Here is a 19,124-nt window from a genome sequence, read left to right as displayed (position 1 = left end):
TATTGACGCTCTTTAATTTTACAAACAAAATTAAACACAAGATTCCTCCGATAAGTCCAGTGGAAGCATTTTCTTTTTTGTTCCTCTTAGTTCTGCTTAGGTTTTAAAACCTGAGTCCATCTAGTATAATAGTAACTATTTTGATCAACAAAATTCTTTAATTCACCAATAAAAGCAGCCAGTTGCCTTCACCTTGTTCCTGTGGTCCGCCTTGACTGAGTGCATCCCTATTTGTCGCTCTTTAATGCTTTCTCTTATTCATAAAGCTGCCCAAGAGCGTTGTTGACGGACAGGCATTTTTGCTTTGTATTACAGCTCAAACTGTGGGACTTTCTTGGAGAAAACTAGGACCAGATGCTTGTCAGTACAATCAAGTTGTACATATGGCAACAGCATCGTGTTGATGCTGTTGCCATATGAGGAGAAGCACCAAATTTCTAAGCATGAATTAAATGGTTACAATTTTTAAAAGACTAAACGGAGCAGAGCTGACACAAATTGAGTAAAATTCTTAGAACACAGAAACTGAATTTATCTCAAAATTCTACACTTCAAAATGTTAATTTATCCACTAAATGAAGTTGTGAAAGCAGCTCTGTTAAGTGGATTAATGGCAAACAAAAAGGGAGAGATGGGCAACAAGAAAAAATTGGAAAGAGAGGGAGAAAGAATATTCTCTTTGTATTGCAGCTTTATCAGCTGCTCACCTTTCAACTAGATTTCACACTTAGGCGTCGAGTTGTGACCGGGGTCAGATCCAGAATACCGCTCCTTACAATGACCTGTTTTCTCCACAAGCTGCACCAGCAAAAGCTTGTGGTGCAAGGAAATGGTCATGCTTTCTAACTGTGCTACAGGTTTGCATTCTTACTCTTTTATGCTGATGTACATAAATCTTAAGTTTGTCTTACCCAATTCAATTTTCAGAGTAATGTAGAGGGAACTGTGTCTCCATTATGTTTCCTGTTCTATTCAGAGGAAATTGGACATTAATGTGCTTCGCAAAAGTATTAATCCCTCCTAATCTTTTTCACATTTTGTCTCCAAAACAACCACTCTTCATTATATTTTGATGTAATTTTTTGTGCTAACAAAGTAGTGCATAGCTGTGAAGTTGAAGCAATCATGGTTTTCAAATTTTTTACAAATTCAAATCTGAAAAGTGTGGCATGCAGATGTATTCAGCCACTTTCGCTCTTTTACCCTTACATTAAATCCAGGGCAACTGACTGCCTTCAGAATTTACCTAACAGAGTCCACTTTAGCGTAATTTGTTCTCAGTGTGAATACAGTTGTTCTATAAAGTTCCCACTAATATTAGAGCACATTAGTGAGCTAACAGCTCACAAATTGCTCACATCTGTTTGACTTGATGGTCAAGCCTGTTCCTGGGTGTGTTGGTTTTGAAAATTTAAATGGAGCAACAAATTGAAAAGTTGGTGTCAAAGTGTTGGAAGGACATGAGAAGACTGCTCTGTTTTGTGAGTTCCATCTTCAGTATTTTATTTCAGTTGGTGTAGGAATGTGTCTCTACCTGGGGGCATCAGTAATGTATCAAAATTTAAAACATACCCACAACTGGAGCACTCAGGTCTCCTTAGCCAGTCATGGTTTTCTATTGTGCAAGAAAAGCTCCTACTTTGAATCAGGAAAAGACAAAAGACCCCATAATATTTATGGTCTCACTGAGGACATAAACAAAAAACAAAATTACCCGATACCAGATAAAAGGTTATAAGAACTGTTAAAAAGTTATATCTCCCTGAGAGCAGAACAACCACTACAGCCATTAATACCAGAAAAAAACCTAACTATCAGGGTTCTCAATAAAAAGAAGGACATTTTTATTAATTAGAAGTATAACTTCTGGGGGAAAAAGAAGAATATGCACTTTCACAAACATTAATTTCTGTTCCACAACGAAGTATCCTATGTGACATAATAAAAAAACACGAAATACACTCCCTGGCCACTTTATTAGGTACACCTTGATTGGTTGTTAACACAAATACCAACACTCCAAGTTACACTGCAGCAACATGCCTTCAAACCTCAGGATGTGGTGAAGACAACTTGTTGAAGTTTAAAGCGAGCATCAATATGGAGAACAATATGGTCTGATAGGATTTTCTTTCACAGCCATCTCTCATGCGTACTGAGAAGGATCCAGAAAAGAGAAAACATCCAGTGAGCATCAGTTGTGTAGATGAAAATGAATTGCTGACGCAGACGCCAGAGACTCGTTTGAGATCATAGAATGGCAGCAGTAGCTCAAATGGCCACTTTTTATTCACAGATGGTATCTCGTAACCAAGGTATGTAAGATACTATCTGTGGATGTGCAACAAGTCAAACCTTGAAACAAATGAGCCATAGCAGCAGGAGACGACACCAGGTGTCACTCCTGCCCCCTAAGAACAGTAAATTCCTGCTTCAATTCACACAGTCTCCTCGAAATTGGACAATAACCAATAATACAAGTTTTTGCTCCAATGACTCTCGATTAGGCTGCAACATTAAGATAGGAGGGTCAGAATTTGGTGTAAACATGATGAGAGCAAGGGTCCATCCTGCCTTGCATCAGTGGTTCAGATTGGTGGTGATGGTATAATGGTGTGAGGGACATTTTCTTGGCATACTTTGGGGCCCCTAGTACCAACTAAACATAATTTAAAGGCCACAGCCTACGTGAGTATTACTTCTGACCATCTCAAACTTGTTTCTTGAGCACAATGAGTCATGACAATGCACTCCAGTGTACTCAATGGTCACCAGATCTGAATTTAGATCATTGTTTAGGATGTAGTAGAATGGGACATTTGCATCAAATATGAGCAGCCAAGAAATCTGCAACAGCTGCGAGATGCCATCATGTCATCATGCATAAAATCGTGCAATAAAGGTAAATTTAGATGTTATTGCAATCACAATATCAGTTGTGATAAATTCCCATTTTCCAAACTCCTGGCTTCCAACTCAGTGTGTTTTAGCATCATAGGCACTTTAATCTGTATCAAGTGGCGTCCATCCAACAGGCTGAATATCTTACTGACATGGGAAATAGGTATGGATGAAACATGGCATGTATTAGCAAACAAATACTGTAAGACACTCAGCTGATGTTAACATTGCTCACAATGGCATTACAAAGATGGTACATTTGAGATATCTTGTGAAGCTCTATCCAACATTTTGTTGAATCTAAGCCACAAAGAAATGGGGCAGTTCTGGAGGCAAAACGGGGTCCAACCCAGTATTAGCAAGGTGCATCAAGTGAAGTGGTTGGTGAGTTTATTTTACAACTCATATGACAACAGTACCCACCAGTGCTTCTCCTTTAAAGATCTAATATTCATTGTGAAGCAATCAAACTGCGCATAACAAAACAAAGCAAAAAAATTACTAGTTGGTCCAAAGTGTCAGAGAAGGAAAATGTTGGAAATTAAGGAAAATTGAAATGAAAACATCTCAACATGCCTTTAAAACTGGTTTATACATTTATATCTAACAAGCTAGACAACTTTTATAGTCTGCCTGTAAAAAAATATCCTTATTAACAGGAGGATTCCAAGTTATTGAAAAGGCAGCACTGAAAACTGAAATGTTCCCTTTTTAATTAAGGCTATTACTCATGTATTGGAGTCCATTCCTTAGCTCGCAGTTCAACATAGAATCACCAAAAAAAATCCTCTAATAGCCCATAGCATCTTAGAATAATCAGTTTACATCCTCCATTTTTAATCCTGATCAAGTACATATGATTAAAACTGCAAATGTTTGATATATAGTAGAAGTTTATTTTATAAATATAATCATTTGTTTTCAGCAGGGGGTAGGTTTCTACCAAGTAAGGTGCTGTAATTACAAAATGATGCCAAAAGAGCTGCTAAATCAATACAGACAGTGTAGTGTAATATATATATGTGTGTGTGTGTGTGTGTGTGTGTGTGTGTGTGTGTGTGTGTGTGTGTGTGTGTGTGTGTGTGTGTGTACTAAGACAAAAACAGATATTCTCACAGATCCAGGAGTACAAATTCCCATGCAGCACAACTCAGGAACAAGGGTTTAACCACAACAAACTGATAAATAATTAAATAGACTGCTACAGAAATACTTGTTATTCTCTGAGGGAATGAGCTGCTCAATGTTTTTTGCATGAAGAATAATGCCCCAGATGCATGGGATTTCTGACAAGATTCCTTAGGTTACAGAAATGCATCACTGCAGAGGGCTCCTGCAATTTAAAACCATTTTTAATCAATCAAGGATGCTCCTTATTATCATCATATCCAGCCTGGGCATGATTATATTTTGCACAAAGAAAACATTTTGTGTAACACAACAAAACAACAAACTTTGACACAAGCTCAAAATTGCTGAGATCTATTAAATCAGTTTAGGATTAATTAAAAAGACCCATTTTATTTTGGAGCTACTATAACAATTTACTCTAAGTAGGTAAAAACTCAAATTCTCTGTACACAAAACAGGTTTTGTTGATTTTTTCATATAGCCTCTGGGACGTCTTATACCACATACACACACACACACACACACACATGCTGCACAATCAAAGATTCATCTCTGTTGTATTACAAAGAAAGACAAGGAAAAGGTGCAGACAATGCCTCATTCATGTTGTACCTCATGCGTCACAAAACCTTCAAAAAGCTTAATGATTCTCTTTTTTTAGACATATTTAAACATATATATTGATGGAAATCTCGACAGTTTCTCTGAATGACGTGCTTCTTACGTTACCTGCCCTGTCAGTTAAGGTGAACGGTCATGTTTTGGTGGCGTTGCTGTTGTGCCATACTTTTCTTTCTGTGATGGATACACTGTAAGGAATTAAAAATGAAATCTTCATAGATTAGAACCTATTTCATGGCATCACAAAAACGTATTTGGACGCCGGCCGAAAAATATTTTTACACTTTTTTCATGTTTTTTTTTAACATGTTGCCTAACATTGTGTTATTGTTGATAACAGAAGTGAACCCTGTTTAACCGATATGGAAAACACACATAAACTCGAGCCTACAGCAGAAATTCTCACGGTAGAAACAGAAGGCCGCCAGTGAACTGCAACGAAAATCTCAGACGGAAGACAACAGCATTCTCTTGTGGCCAACTCACAACAGTACTTTCTTTATAACACCTTTTGTTGGTTGTTGTTGATCTCACACTTTAATACTACGGCTGTAAATCAACGTCTGTGGATTGTAATCGTTGAACGTTCTGTGTTTCACAGTTTTCTTCCTATAGACCATAAAAAATAACAAAAATGGTACATCTACATATCTTCAAAAAAGCAACCGCACCTCGGTGCGGCGCAGGCGCGGTGGCCAAGTGGTAAGGCGTCGGTCTCGTAAACCGAAGATCGCGGGTTCGAACCCCGTCCGTGCCTTTTATCTCCACATCCGTTTATATCACTAGGTGAAATAGAGGATGCATTTGAAACATTCTAGCAGTGTAAACACTAATAATTTACTCAACTGATTTTACACCGCATTGCATTTAGAATTGCTTGCATCCTTTCATATCAACCTATGAAAATTGTTATAATCATGCATCCCGAACAAGCCGCAATCGGGCGGAGTAGTGCAGTTTCTTGGGTAACGTACCATGCTGCAGCCTCTCCGATTCATTTTTGATAATGTAGTATCCTATTCAATTTATTAAGACAACGATTTATTTAAGTAAGTTGTGATCATAGCAACTACTTTGACAAGGGTTGCAGTTTGTGCAGAACCTTTAATAACATCCACAACACATTACAGATTGTGGAGGCTTAAACTGAGATCTGTGAGATAAAATGCTGGATAAACCACATGAATTAGCAGTCTGTTCATTAGAATATTGTATACTTTGACTCAGGTAATTATGAGAAGTCTTTTAATTAAATTTTTCCTTCACAAACCCTAACTAAGTGGAAGATGTAGTTTGTATTTATAAGATAGCAAGTATATTTGCTTTTTCCATAAATATCTTTGACGTTTGAGGTCTGCATGCTGCTGGTTCAGCTTGAAATACGTCAATATGAAACCCAACTGAGACTTCATTGGATGTCAGTTTTCTGAGTAGAATAAAGTTTGTTGTTGCATAAATGAAACATTTCAGTTCAGAAAGTATTCAGCCCAGACTTAAAACAAGATAGTGGAATTTATGCTTTTTTTTAAACATATTAGGTAGATTTCTTTCCTGTTGTTGCTGCATAAAACATGTTTTCATAACATGCTTTTAGTACTTTTAGAGACATGATTTACCTTGGTTCTACAAATTGTTTACAAACCACATATAACTCGCCCCAGTGTGATGCCAAGAAAGACCTACAGATCTCATTCCAGTAGATGATTTGTCATGCATATGTTTAAGTTGGTATCATTTTCTCCAAGACTGTATTGTGTGCCATGTGGCTCTCAGCTTTAGAGTAAAAAGGTAGATGAAGGAATAAAGTGGTTTCTGTCAGCTCTGCCATAGCTCCCATTTTTAAATAAGGTTGTAGGATATGTGACTAGCATTTCTTCAAACATCTTTTCCCCAGAGTTGCTCCAGATAAGTTTTAGACACATTTAGACACATTTTCTTATGTTGGAAACAAATGGAGTAAAGGATTAAGAAATGGAGTTGAAATATTGAAGGTTTTAAATTTTGCATAAGGTTACCTCAGGGTGACACAGAGCAAAATGCATCTACCTTAATTTCACCAGCCAGTTTCTTCTTGTTAAAAGGAAGTTGTTCCTTTCTACTGTTACCTCATGCTTGCTCAGGATAAGGAATTGGTGTAAGGTCAGTGACTTCACGCAATCAACTGGGCTTCCTCAAATATATAATATTGTTAAAATTGGCATTATAAAATCAACTTCACAGCACTGCATTATAAATAGGATTAATTGGAATGTATGTAATTTAATTTGAACACGTCCATTTCACTGGCTTGACTTAATTATATATTTAAAATTTCTGAATTTAATTATTTTTGCTTTGAAAAGCTCTACTGTCGATCTTTAAAACTTAAATATCTGCTGTCTCTAAGATGCCAGTTAATAAGTCTATCACTTACCATTTCAAAAAGAAAGAGAAACAATGGAACACATCAAACTTTCTGATGAATGAAAAACAGGAAAAGGAAACAAAAGAGAAAAAAAGGACCTCAGAACTTTAAATCACTTTATCTTTGCACTTTACAATTCCAGACTTTGTGCACAGCTAAGGTTGGACACAATTCACCAACTGTGTGTGTGCCTTAACCCAGATATTCAGTTTCAATTCTGAACTGGATGCTTTACATTAACTACATCTCCCATTTCGGTTGAAACTTACAAGCTGAGCACTCTAAACAAAGAGGCTCTGTTTTCCTCACTCAGTTACTAAGAGCAGGGCTCTGAGTAACATCTACAGGTCCTTCTCAAAATATTAGCATATTGTGATAAAGTTAATTATTTTCCATAATGTCATGATGAAAATTTAACATTCATATATTTTAGATTCATTGCACACTAACTGAAATATTTCAGGTCTTTTATTGTCTTAATACGGATGATTTTGGCATACAGCTCATGAAAACCCAAAATTCCTATCTCACAAAATTAGCATATCATTAAAAGGGTCTCTAAACGAGCTATGAACCTAATCATCTGAATCAACGAGTTAACTCTAAACACCTGCAAAAGATTCCTGAGGCCTTTAAAACTCCCAGCCTGGTTCATCACTCAAAACCCCAATCATGGGTAAGACTGCCGACCTGACTGCTGTCCAGAAGGCCACTATTGACACCCTCAAGCAAGAGGGTAAGACACAGAAAGAAATTTCTGAATGAATAGGCTGTTCCCAGAGTGCTGTATCAAGGCACCTCAGTGGGAAGTCTGTGGGAAGGAAAAAGTGTGGCAGAAAACGCTGCACAACGATAAGAGGTGACCGGACCCTGAGGAAGATTGTGGAGAAGGGCCGATTCCAGACCTTGGGGGACCTGCGGAAGCAGTGGACTGAGTCTGGAGTAGAAACATCCAGAGCCACCGTGCACAGGCGTGTGCAGGAAATGGGCTACAGGTGCCGCATTCCCCAGACCTGGGCTACAGAGAAGCAGCACTGGACTGTTGTTCAGTGGTCCAAAGTACTTTTTTCGGATGAAAGCAAATTCTGCATGTCATTCGGAAATCAAGGTGCCAGAGTCTGGAGGAAGACTGGGGAGAAGGAAATGCCAAAATGCCAGAAGTCTAGTGTCAAGTACCCACAGTCAGTGATGGTCTGGGGTGCCGTGTCAGCTGCTGGTGTTGGTCCACTGTGTTTTATCAAGGGCAGGGTCAATGCAGCTAGCTATCAGGAGATTTTGGAGCACTTCATGCTTCCATCTGCTGAAAAGCTTTATGGAGATGAAGATTTCATTTTTCAGCACGACCTGGCACCTGCTCACAGTGCCAAAACCACTGGTAAATGGTTTACTGACCATGGTATCACTGTGCTCAATTGGCCTGCCAACTCTCCTGACCTGAACCCCATAGAGAATCTGTGGGATATTGTGAAGAGAACGTTGAGAGACTCAAGACCCAACACTCTGGATGAGCTAAAGGCCGCTATCAAAGCATCCTGGGCCTCCATAAGACCTCAGCAGTGCCACAGGCTGATTGCCTCCATGCCACGCCGCATTGAAGCAGTCATTTCTGCAAAAGGATTCCCGACCAAGTATTGAGTGCATAACTGTACATGATTATTTGAAGGTTGACGTTTTTTGTATTAAAAACACTTTTCTTTTATTGGTCGGATGAAATATGCTAATTTTGTGAGATAGGAATTTTGGGTTTTCATGAGCTGTATGCCACAATCATCCGTAATAAGACAATAAAAGACCTGAAATATTTCAGTTAGTGTGCAATGAATCTAAAATATATAAATGTTAAATTTTCATCATTACATTATAGAAAATAATGAACTTTATCACAATATGCTAATTTTTTGAGAAGGACCTGTAGGTGGATTTAGAATCTGAAAATCTATAAATAAAATGTATTTCAGAAACAAACTCTTGTTAAACATTTGGGTGTTTTGACCTACAGTGTTGATTGTGGGTTTGGCATCATCTAGTGGTGAACATGTAGATTTCATGCAAACTAATAAGCTGATAGTGGCTTAGTGATGTTAGAACTTCTCCCCACTGTGTGCGGAACTGCATGGGAGGAAAGTTTCACTACCTTCTGAAAAGAATAAAATAAACTGTTGAAAACCAATATTGTCCTCGAGATTTCATAACATTAATAGTAAATGACATCACCTGACAGCTATACACTATCTCATTGGAAAGTTATTGCTCAACAAACTGTAACAATGTTGTGATTTTGTTGAACCCTTACACGGAGCTGACCACTGAACAGCAGACACTCCATTTGGCAGTAACAAATAAGTGCCAACGATTATCTAAATGCAGACTTAAAGTAGCTCAGACCTTTAGCTTAGTGAACTTCCCACGGCTTTTTAGGACCCAAGGAAAGATGTCAATACCAAAACTCTGACAAAACACAAGAAGTGGAGCTCTGGGATGCATATAAAACATACAAATGTTGCTTTGTGAGGAGTGGCAATCTGATCTTTTTACTCTTAACACTCAACCTTCAAGCCAAAAAGAGGAATGCAAAAGTTTAATCTTTGTGTAATCTAGAAAGGGAAAAGGTTTAATGGCATTTCTTAAAGAATTAATAGAATTTTCTTCTTTTGTTAAACCAATAATCTTTTACATAACTATTAACTTGATAAGTGTCTCTATGTTTCATTAAAACACTGTTGATGGTGAAAATATAACAATTTAAAAATGTTTGATGTATTTATTATGGTATTTTACAAAAAGGCACACAAGACACGAAGATGTATTGATTGCGTCAGTATATGTTGCACGTCGGGTTGTCATAGCCACACATGAAGTCTGGCCATACAGCGTACTTCCGGATGAAAGGTGCTTTTCTCAAACACTTGGCTGCCTCTCTGTCACACTTGCATAACAACTTCTCACATTTGTCCTCTAAATCCTCTGAAATGGAAAGGATAGACAAAGATAAATGACATTAACATAATGGAAAACCTTTAAATTGTCCACTTTTATTATGGTAAACTATTCTATATTCTACACTGCTTGCAATTTTAATGGTTATAGGACTCAAGTCTTTTTCACATTCTGTTATGTTAAAACAAACTTCAATATATTTTATTACGATTTTATGTGATAGACTAACAAAAAGTAAAAATTTTAATTTGAAAATGTGGCATTAATTTCTATCTGACTTCTTTGAATCTGATAGCCCCTAAATAAAATCATAAAATCGCCTTTAGAAGTCACCCATGTAAATTACAGCTAATTGCACCATCTGCAAAAAGTATGACACAACTGCAAACTTATCAATAAATGGGAGTTCACCTAGACCGACAGGTGACCAGCTCAGATGAGACCAAATGTTTATACTTTCTGGACTACATGCTAAAACTCTGTGAGTAGCAGAAAGCTAACACTGCACATCATCAGGAGCACACCATCACCACGTGCACACCTTTACTATGATGGCACATGATGGTGGCAGAATCATGCTGTAGGAAACTGAAAATCTTTCAGGGTCTGCAACAGACTTGAAACAGGGATCGAGGTTCACTTTTCAGCAGGACAACAGCAATGGATTAGCGTACTGTAGATCAAAGTACACTACAACTTTATTCAGCCCAGACTTAAAACAAGATAGTGGAATTTATGCTTCCTTTTAAACATATTAGGTAGATTTCTTTCCTGTTGTTGCTGCATAAAACATGCTTTCATAACATGAACTCCCCCTTCCTAGCAATAGCAAATTTATTTGTAAACATCTTCCACAACGTTTAGGAGTGTGTTTATAATTAGATCAGAAAACCAGAATTGCAGCTTCTGCTCTAATTCATCCCAGAGGTGTATGAATTACAGGTCAGGACTCTGCACAAGCAAGTCTATTTTCTTCCTACCAAACTTTATACACCTGCACACCGGAAAATGATGATTTGGTGGTGTGACCCAATACTTTTGGTAATATAGTGTTTATTCCTGTACAGGTATGGGACAGTCAAAGTGTGCACCTAATTGCCATCAAGAATCTGCAGCAAGACTTGAAAATATATCTTCATGGACATTCTCCACCCTATTTGACAAAGCTTAAGGTATTTTGGAAAGAGCCATGGGCAAAATTTTCAGTCTCTAGAGCAAAACTGGTAGAGAATTACCCCATAGGTGGTTTCACAAAGTATTGAATTAGTGGGTGTTAAGAACAAATTTAGGTCACATTTTTTAGAGTTTTATATGTACAAAAAAATAAACGTTGAAAACCAGGAATAAATTTCCTTCCACTTTCCATTAATGTGGTTGGTCTATCACATAAGATCCTACAAAAATACTTTACATTGAAGGTTGCGGTTTGAACATGACATGTGAAAAGGTTGAAGGCTTGTTAATACTTTTGCAAGACCCTGCATTTTGATGAGATTCATCAAAATGAAGTTGTGGGGTTGATTCCAGCTTTCTCCTCCCACTTGTCGGTGTGTGGGCAGGACACTTAACCTAAAGTTGCTTACCAATCTGTGTTGCTTGAATGTGTGCACGTTAATGAATGTGATTTGGCGAATGTGGCTCTAGTGTGAGGCGCTTTGAGTGGTTGGCATGGCTCTAGAAGGTTAGTCCATTTATCACTAATTCTGAAATCTGATTAATTATGTGCTGTTTGGGAAATTTGTTTTGTGATTAAATTATGCCAGTAAAGAGCCAAAGAATACATACTGGAAACATGAATGTTTTCTTCGATCATATGAAGGTGTGTTTACTTAGAAAATGTAAAATTCAGTACCACACTCAGCTTTGCTGTCCTCACACGTCCAATTATATTGGGCCATTTTGGTATGGCAGCCAAGATGTTCGGCATCTCCATAACAGCAATCATGCTTGTGGCAACACCTACAGACACAAGATGTTGAATGCATGACTCTCAAGGCTGATATCCGTCTGGACTGCAATGGGTCATTACAGCAGTAAAGGTGGGTGGCAAAGGGATACCACAGCTATTTTAAAAGCAGGGCAGGATCCATACTTTGGTTTTTCACTAAACTTACTTGGCAGTCAGATTGTTTTTAATGGGTGAGATGTCTAGTGGTGAAGATGGAAAACAAAGAGGTAGTAATTAGGATTTGGGTGTGGACCTATTTCAAGGTCCCTGTCAGACCACATGAGTGTTCTGAATATGGGCATCACTCACTCCTTCAAACCCACTGTGCAGTGTTTGTGGTGTGGTGGACAGAGTCGGAAACAAAAACCGCTCACACCTATTTTGGAAGGGGAAAAATTAAGCTCAACCAAGAAGAGGAAATAATGTGTACATTCCATCCCTGCAGTGAAGAGTGAAAACACACGAATGCACTCTGAATTAAATGCTTTGTTGCTCATATTGCATGCACAAACCTGTCCGCTTGCTCAAAGTTTGGTGAAAGTTGTCATCAGGTGCAGAGGCATACTATTATGTAAGAAAGGTAAGAGAGTCAGGAACTGTCTTACCAGTCTGTCTTGTCACGGGGCCACCCTTGACCCCCCAGCCCACAGTAGCATCCGTACATCATGTAAGCCAAAGCAGATCTCCCAGTGCTGCATTTGATGGCTCCTGCAAGCTCAAGTAACCCTCTTTTTGTCCGCTGGGAACCATGTGCTGTTACAGGTCCCGCAGCCACTGCAAAGAGAAATAAACAATAGAAGAGGAGGAAAAAACTTCTCAATCTCTCTGTGCACAGATCTTATGGTGTAGTCTGAAAGTGGCCTTTTATACACAGTGGAGAAAGTAAAATCTCAACAGCATTGCTGATTTACAAATAGATTTAAATGTTTCACATAAAACTTTCTCTTGCTGACTTTAAAAGTAAAGTCATTCATTCTTTTTATCCTTTTTTGTTTGTTTATGACCATTTTAATCACCAGATCATCATCATTCTGTTGCCACTGTAAAACCAACAGAGATTTGTTAGTAACTAGGACACATAGGACTAACGTCATTGTTATGTCTCATAAACAAAAGGTTAGACTCAACCTAAACATCGTATTATATTTAGAGTGTTGTAAAATCTAGTTAACATTGTGAGTTAAAAATCGCAAAACCCATCAGCTCCTGCTCTCTTTCACTAAATCACTTTGCCTGCCAAACACACATCACTAAAACCTATTCTAGCTTCCTCTGTATTCTTTAAATAGCACTTCCAGTCTTCATTTACAGTTGCCTCACAAGCAGGGAACTTCAATTAGAAAACCTTACCAGATAACAGGAGAAGTATTTGGTAAAATATCATCACCACATGCAGCAGGCAGCTGAATCTGCTCAGCGAGGCTTCTTGGGCTACCACAGTCTGAGTGCAGAGTAAGGGGAAAGCTTTTTTTAGAGGCTGCTGGAATAATCTTGTGAGCATCATCATTGGATAGTGCCTAATCCAGTGTTTGTGAAACCAGGCTCCTCCTGCAGGAACAAACTTGATGCCTCTTTTTGCATCTCTGCTTTGGGTAAACATTTGGCATTTTAAAACAAAACCACCAGAAATGTTTTTTATTTGTGCATATTAAAAATATCAGCTTCTTTTAGCTTTTTCTTTTATTTTTTGACAACCTGTAAATACTGAAGCATGATGTGGTTCACTTTCTTTGAATACAACCCAGGAAGACAAATCACACATCCTACAAAATAATTATTGATAATTGACTGGACTGTTTACTTCTGCTAAAACATTGCCAGTACACAATTAATACTTTAAAGCTTAATGCAAGAAATAATAGTCAGAAAATTCTTTTTTTTCAAGTGAAGCTGTTCATTGGATGCTTGTAACAATAAAGATTGAACCATTTTTAGAAGGATATAAAAATATAAGATATATAAAAAAAATATGAAAAGGTGAACAACAGTCTATTTTAACTCATTAAGTTACAGATGTAGGCCATCACAAAGAAAAGTTGTTGGCCACATTTTTTAAATCACCAGCAAAGGACCCCCACACCATCACACCTCCTCCTCCATGCTTCACGGTGGGAACCAGGCATGTAGAGTCCATCCGTTCACCTCTTCTGCACCGCACAAAGACACGGTGGTTGGAACCCTCCTACTCGTACTCGTCGTCTTCCGCTTTATCCGAGACCGGGTCGCGGGGGCAGCAGACTCAGCAGAGACACCCAGACCTCCCTCTCCCCAGACACCTCCTCCAGCTCCTCCGGGGGGATCCCAAGGCATTCCCAGGCCAGCCGAGAGACATAGTCCCTCCAACGTGTCTGGGGCCGTCCCCTGGGCCTCCTCCCGGTGGGACGTGCCTGGAACACCTCCCAAGGAAGGCATCCAGGAGGCATCCGGTATAGATGCCCGAGCTACCTAAACTGACTCCTCTCGATGTGGAGGAGCAGCGGCTCTACTCCGAGCCCCTCCCGGATGGCCGAGCTCCTCACCCTATCTCTAAGGGAGTGCCAGACCACCTTACGGAGGAAGCTCATTTCAGCCGCTTGTATCCGAGATCTCGTTCTTTCGGTCATGACCCAAAGTTCATGGCCATAAGTGAGGGTAGGAACGTAGACCGACCGGTAAATCGAGAGCTTCGCTTTTCGGCTCAGCTCTCTCTTCACCACAACGGACCGGCACAGCGCCCCCATTATTGTGGCAGCCGCAATGATCCGACTGTCGATCTCCCGCTCCATTCCTCCCTCACTCGTGAACAAGACCCCAAGATACTTGAACTCCTCCACTTGAGGCAGGAACTCCCCTCCAAACTGAAGAGGACAAGTCGTCCTTTTCCGGTCGAGAACCATGGCCTCGGACTTGGAGGAGCTGATTTTCATCCCTGCCGCTTCACACTCGGCTGCGAACCGCCCGAGTGCGTGCTGTAGGTCTTGGCTAGAGGGGGCCAGCAGGATCATGTCATCTGCAAAAAGAAGAGACGAAATCCTCTAGTCCCCAAACCAGACCCCCTCCGGCCCTTGGCTGCGCCTAGAAATCCTGTCCATAAAAGTTATGAACAGGACCGGTGACAAAGGGCAGCCCTGCCGGAGTCCAACATGCACCAGGAACAGGTCCGACTTAGTGCCGGCAATGCGGACCAAACTCCTGCTCCGCTTGTACAGAGATCGGATGGCCCCTAGTAAAGGGCCCCTGATTCCATACTCCTGGAGCACCCCCCACAGGGCATCATGAGGGACACAGTCAAATGCTTTCTCCAGGTCCACAAAACACATGTGGACTGGTTGGGCAAACTCCCATGAACCATCGAGTACCCTGTAGAGGGTATAGAGCTGGTCCAGTGTTTCACAGCCGGGCCAAAAACCACACTGCTCCTCCTGAAGCCGAGGTTCGACTATCAGCCGGACTCTCCTCTCCAATACCCTGGCGTAGGCCTTACCACAGAGGCTGAGGAGTGTGATCCCCCTGTAGTTGGAACACACCCTCAGGTCAGGGGGACCACCACCCCAGTCTGCCAGTCCAGAGGCACTGTCCCCGTCCGCCACGCAATGTTGAAGAGGCGTGTCAGCCATGACAGCCCCACGACATCCAAAGACTTGAGGTACTCAGGGCGGATCTAATTCAACCCCGAATCCCTGTCACCGCGGAGCTTTTTAACCACCTCGGTGACTTCAGCCTGGGTGACGAAAGAGTCCACCCCCGAGTCCCCAGCCTCTGTTTCCACCAGGGAATGCGTGATGGCAGGATTGAGGAGATCCTCGAAGTACTCCTTCCACCGCCCGATAATGTCAGAATCGCTTCGGGGCCAACCGGTAGTCCTTCTCCATGGCCTCACCGAACTCCTCCCAGGTCCGAGTTTTTGCCTCTGCCACCGCCGAGGCACGTTTGGGCCCACGGTACCCACCAGCCGCCTCAGGAGTCCCACAAGCCAACCACAGCCGATAGGACTCCTTCTTCAGCTTGACAGCATCCCTTACTGCCTGTGTCCTCCACCAGGGATTGCCGCCGCGACAGGCACCGCAGACCTTACGGCCGCAGCTACGGGCGGCAGCATCGACAATAGATGCGGAGAACATGGTCCATTCGGACTCTATGTCTCCAACATCCCTCGGAATCCGGTTCAAAGCTCTCCCGGAGGTGAGAGTTGAATACATCCCTGGCCAAGGGGTCCGCCAGATGTTCCCAGCAGACCCTCACTATGCGCTTGGGCCTGCCAAGTCTGTCCGACTTTCTCCTCCCCCAGCGGATCCAACTCACCACCAGGTGGTGATCAGTGGACAGCTCAGCCCCTCTCTTCCCCTGAGTGTCCAAAGCATGCAGCCGAAGGTCTGATGATACGACAACAAAGTCAATCATTGACCTCCTGCCTAGGGTGTCCTGGTGCCAAGTGCACTGATGGACACCCTTATGTTTGAACATGGTGTTCATTATGGACAATCCGTGACTAGCACAGAATAACAAAACACCACTCGGATTCAGATCGGGGAGGACATTCCTCCCGATGATGCCTCTCCAGGTGTCACTGTCGTTTCCCACGTGGGCGTTGAGGTCCCCCAGCAGAATAATGGAGTCCCCGGGAGGGGCACTATGCAACCCCCCCGACTGGGACGCCAAGAAGGCAGGGTACTCTGCACTACCACTCGGCCCGTAGGCTGAAATGATAGTCAGAGACCTCTCCCCAACCCGAAGGCGCAGGGATGCGACCCTCTCATCCACTGGGGTAAACCCCAACACTAGACAGCTGAGCTGGGGGGCGACAAGCAAACCCCCCCCAGCCCGCCACCTCTCCCCGTGGGCCACTCCAGAGTAGAAGAGAGTCCAGCCCCTCTCGAGGAGATGGGTCCCAGAGCCCACGCTGTGCGTAGAGGCGAGCCCGACTATTTCTAGTCGATATCTCTCGACCTCCCGCACAAGCTCAGGCTCCTTCCCCTCCCAGCGAGGTGACATTCCACGTCCCTAGAGCCAGCCTAAGCATCCGGTGATCGGGCCGCCGAGGTCTCCACCTTCGTCCGCCGCCCAATCCTCTTTGCACCGGTCCCTCACAGTTCCCCCTGCAGGTGGTGGACCCAATGGGGGATGGTCTCGCGTCTCTCGTTCGGGCGGGTCCCGCGAGGAGCAACCCAGCCACCAGGTGCTCTCCGACGAGTCCCGACCCCAGGCCTGGCTCCAGGGTGGGACCCCGGCTCCGCCGTACCGGGCGACGTCACATGCCTCGATTTCGTAGTCATCATGAGGGGTTCTTGAACCTCTCTTTGTCTGACCCATCACCTAGAGCCTGTTTGCAATGGGACACCCTACCAGGGGCATTTAAGCCCCAGACAACATAGCCTCTAGGATCATTCGAGCACTCAAACCCCTCCACCACGTTAAGGTGGCGGTTCAAGGAGGGGTTGGAACCAAAGATCTCAAACTTGGACTCATCAAACCAAAGCAAAGATTTCCACTGGTCTAATGTCCATTCCTTGTGTTCTTCAGCCCAAACAAGTCTCTTCTGCTTGTTGCCTGCCCCCAACGGTGGTTTCCTAGCAGCTATTTTACCATGAAGGCCTGATTCACACAGTCTCCTCTCAACAGTTGTTCTAGAGATGTGTCTGCTGCTAGAACTCTGTGACATTGACCTGTTCTCTAATCTGAGCTGCTGTTAACCTGCGATTTCTGAGGCTGGTGACTTGGATGAACTTACCATCCGCAGCAGAGGTGACTCATAGTTTTGATTCCTTCAGTGTGAAGGTACAATATTCATAGTCATGAAAATAAAGAAAACTCTTTGAATGAGAAAGTGTGTCCAAACTTTTGGTCTGTACTGTGTGTATATACATATTTAAACACCGGTATGGACCGGTCTGAGAAACCTGACTGCCTACAGGAGCCCCTCCACCCATCCTGAACAGAGTCGTCTCCTGGCCAACCGTCTGAATGGCTTCTACTGCAGACATGACAAGAAGCCATTCACACCTCAAATCATCCCCTCCACATCCCATTCAGGAACAAATTTGACCCGTAAAACAACCAACCCCCTACCTTCAGATCCTCCACCTGCACTAAAGATCTCCGAGGAAGATGTAAACAGGCTCTTTCAGCGCATGAAAACAAAGAAAGCTGGAGGACCTGATAACGTCTCCCCATCATGCCTGAAAGCCTGTGCAAATCAACTCGCTCCGATCTTCACAAGGATCTTCAACAAGTCACTGGAGAAATTCAATTCAATTCAAAGATACTTTATTGATCCCCGAGGGGAAATTAGAATTCCAGTACAACCCATCCAAACATACATCATGACACAAGACAATGGGGGGACGGGTCACCGAGGCTTTGCTGCCCACTCACAGGCGCTGCCCTTGTTAGATGAGAAAGAAGGCCACATTAGGTAAGTAGAGGGGGAAAAAAAATCATATTTCACACTTTATCCTTAGCAGGATACAGTTTGAGATTGCAAAAAACCTCAGCACAAAGAAGCAACAAGTTGACAAAACAACATCGTGCTGGGAACGGTGAAGGTGGTGTGAGGGGTGCATATGTTTATCTTGAACATGTGTGTGTATGCAAGTGAGTGTGTGCAAGTAAGTCCATGAAGCACAGTCACAGAGGCCATTGTCCTTGATGGTTCGTTGGAATGTACATCAACCGGCCAAGTTCTGAGCAGGTCCACAGATGTCCTCAGGGAAGGGAGGGGGCAGAGGGAGCAGAGTGTCATGTTTACATAACTTCCAGGAGAAGTTGAAGATAGCCAGCCATCAAGGCAGTGCCTGCGATCCTGTGTAAGGATCACATCCAGTCTGCGATTCAGCTCACATAACATCTCAGTCTGAGTTTTGATTGCTCTGAAGATCCCATCACACATGCCAGGCAGCCTTACAATGGCCAGAACAGCTGTTGACATTCTCCGAATTTCTCGATATGCCAGGTAACCGCTGACTCCAAAAAGCAGAAATCCTGATATCAAACATCCAATTATACACATCTTCCACATCCTCGACTGACATTATCGACAAACACACAATCCTCCACTTCTGCCAGGAGTTCTTCGTGTATTCTGAGAAAAATGTCCCGTCCGGGAGAGTGGGCTCTCCTGACTCCTGTCTTCTTGTCGAGAAAATTTTATCAATTGCATTGAGAGACCAATGTGAGGTCCCCTCCTCCCTCAAACAATCCACCATC

General features: G+C 42.3%; 1 protein-coding gene and 1 non-coding gene across 2 annotated transcripts; one reads left to right on the top strand and one right to left on the bottom strand.

Moving 5' to 3' along the window:
• Positions 1–5,338: 5,338 nt before the first annotated feature.
• trnat-cgu lies at positions 5,339–5,410 on the top strand. Its single transcript has one exon. It is a non-coding gene; the product is annotated as a tRNA-Thr (tRNA).
• A 4,394-nt stretch (positions 5,411–9,804) lies between these two features.
• Positions 9,805–13,394, bottom strand: LOC124863414 (phospholipase A2-like). The gene is made up of 4 exons (XM_047357777.1): positions 13,293–13,394; positions 12,548–12,716; positions 11,847–11,953; positions 9,805–10,021 (listed from the first exon to the last, which is right to left on the bottom strand). The coding sequence occupies exons 1-4, from the start codon at positions 13,324–13,326 to the stop codon at positions 9,873–9,875; spliced, it is 459 nt and encodes a 152-aa protein (XP_047213733.1). The 5' UTR covers positions 13,327–13,394; the 3' UTR covers positions 9,805–9,872.
• Positions 13,395–19,124: the final 5,730 nt, after the last annotated feature.

The sequence above is a fragment of the Girardinichthys multiradiatus genome, chromosome X, assembly GCF_021462225.1.
Source record: "Girardinichthys multiradiatus isolate DD_20200921_A chromosome X, DD_fGirMul_XY1, whole genome shotgun sequence".
NCBI classification, from domain to species: domain Eukaryota; kingdom Metazoa; phylum Chordata; class Actinopteri; order Cyprinodontiformes; family Goodeidae; genus Girardinichthys; species Girardinichthys multiradiatus.
Note: the sequence above shows the minus strand (reverse complement) of the source record. Positions and strands in the feature narration are given on the sequence as shown.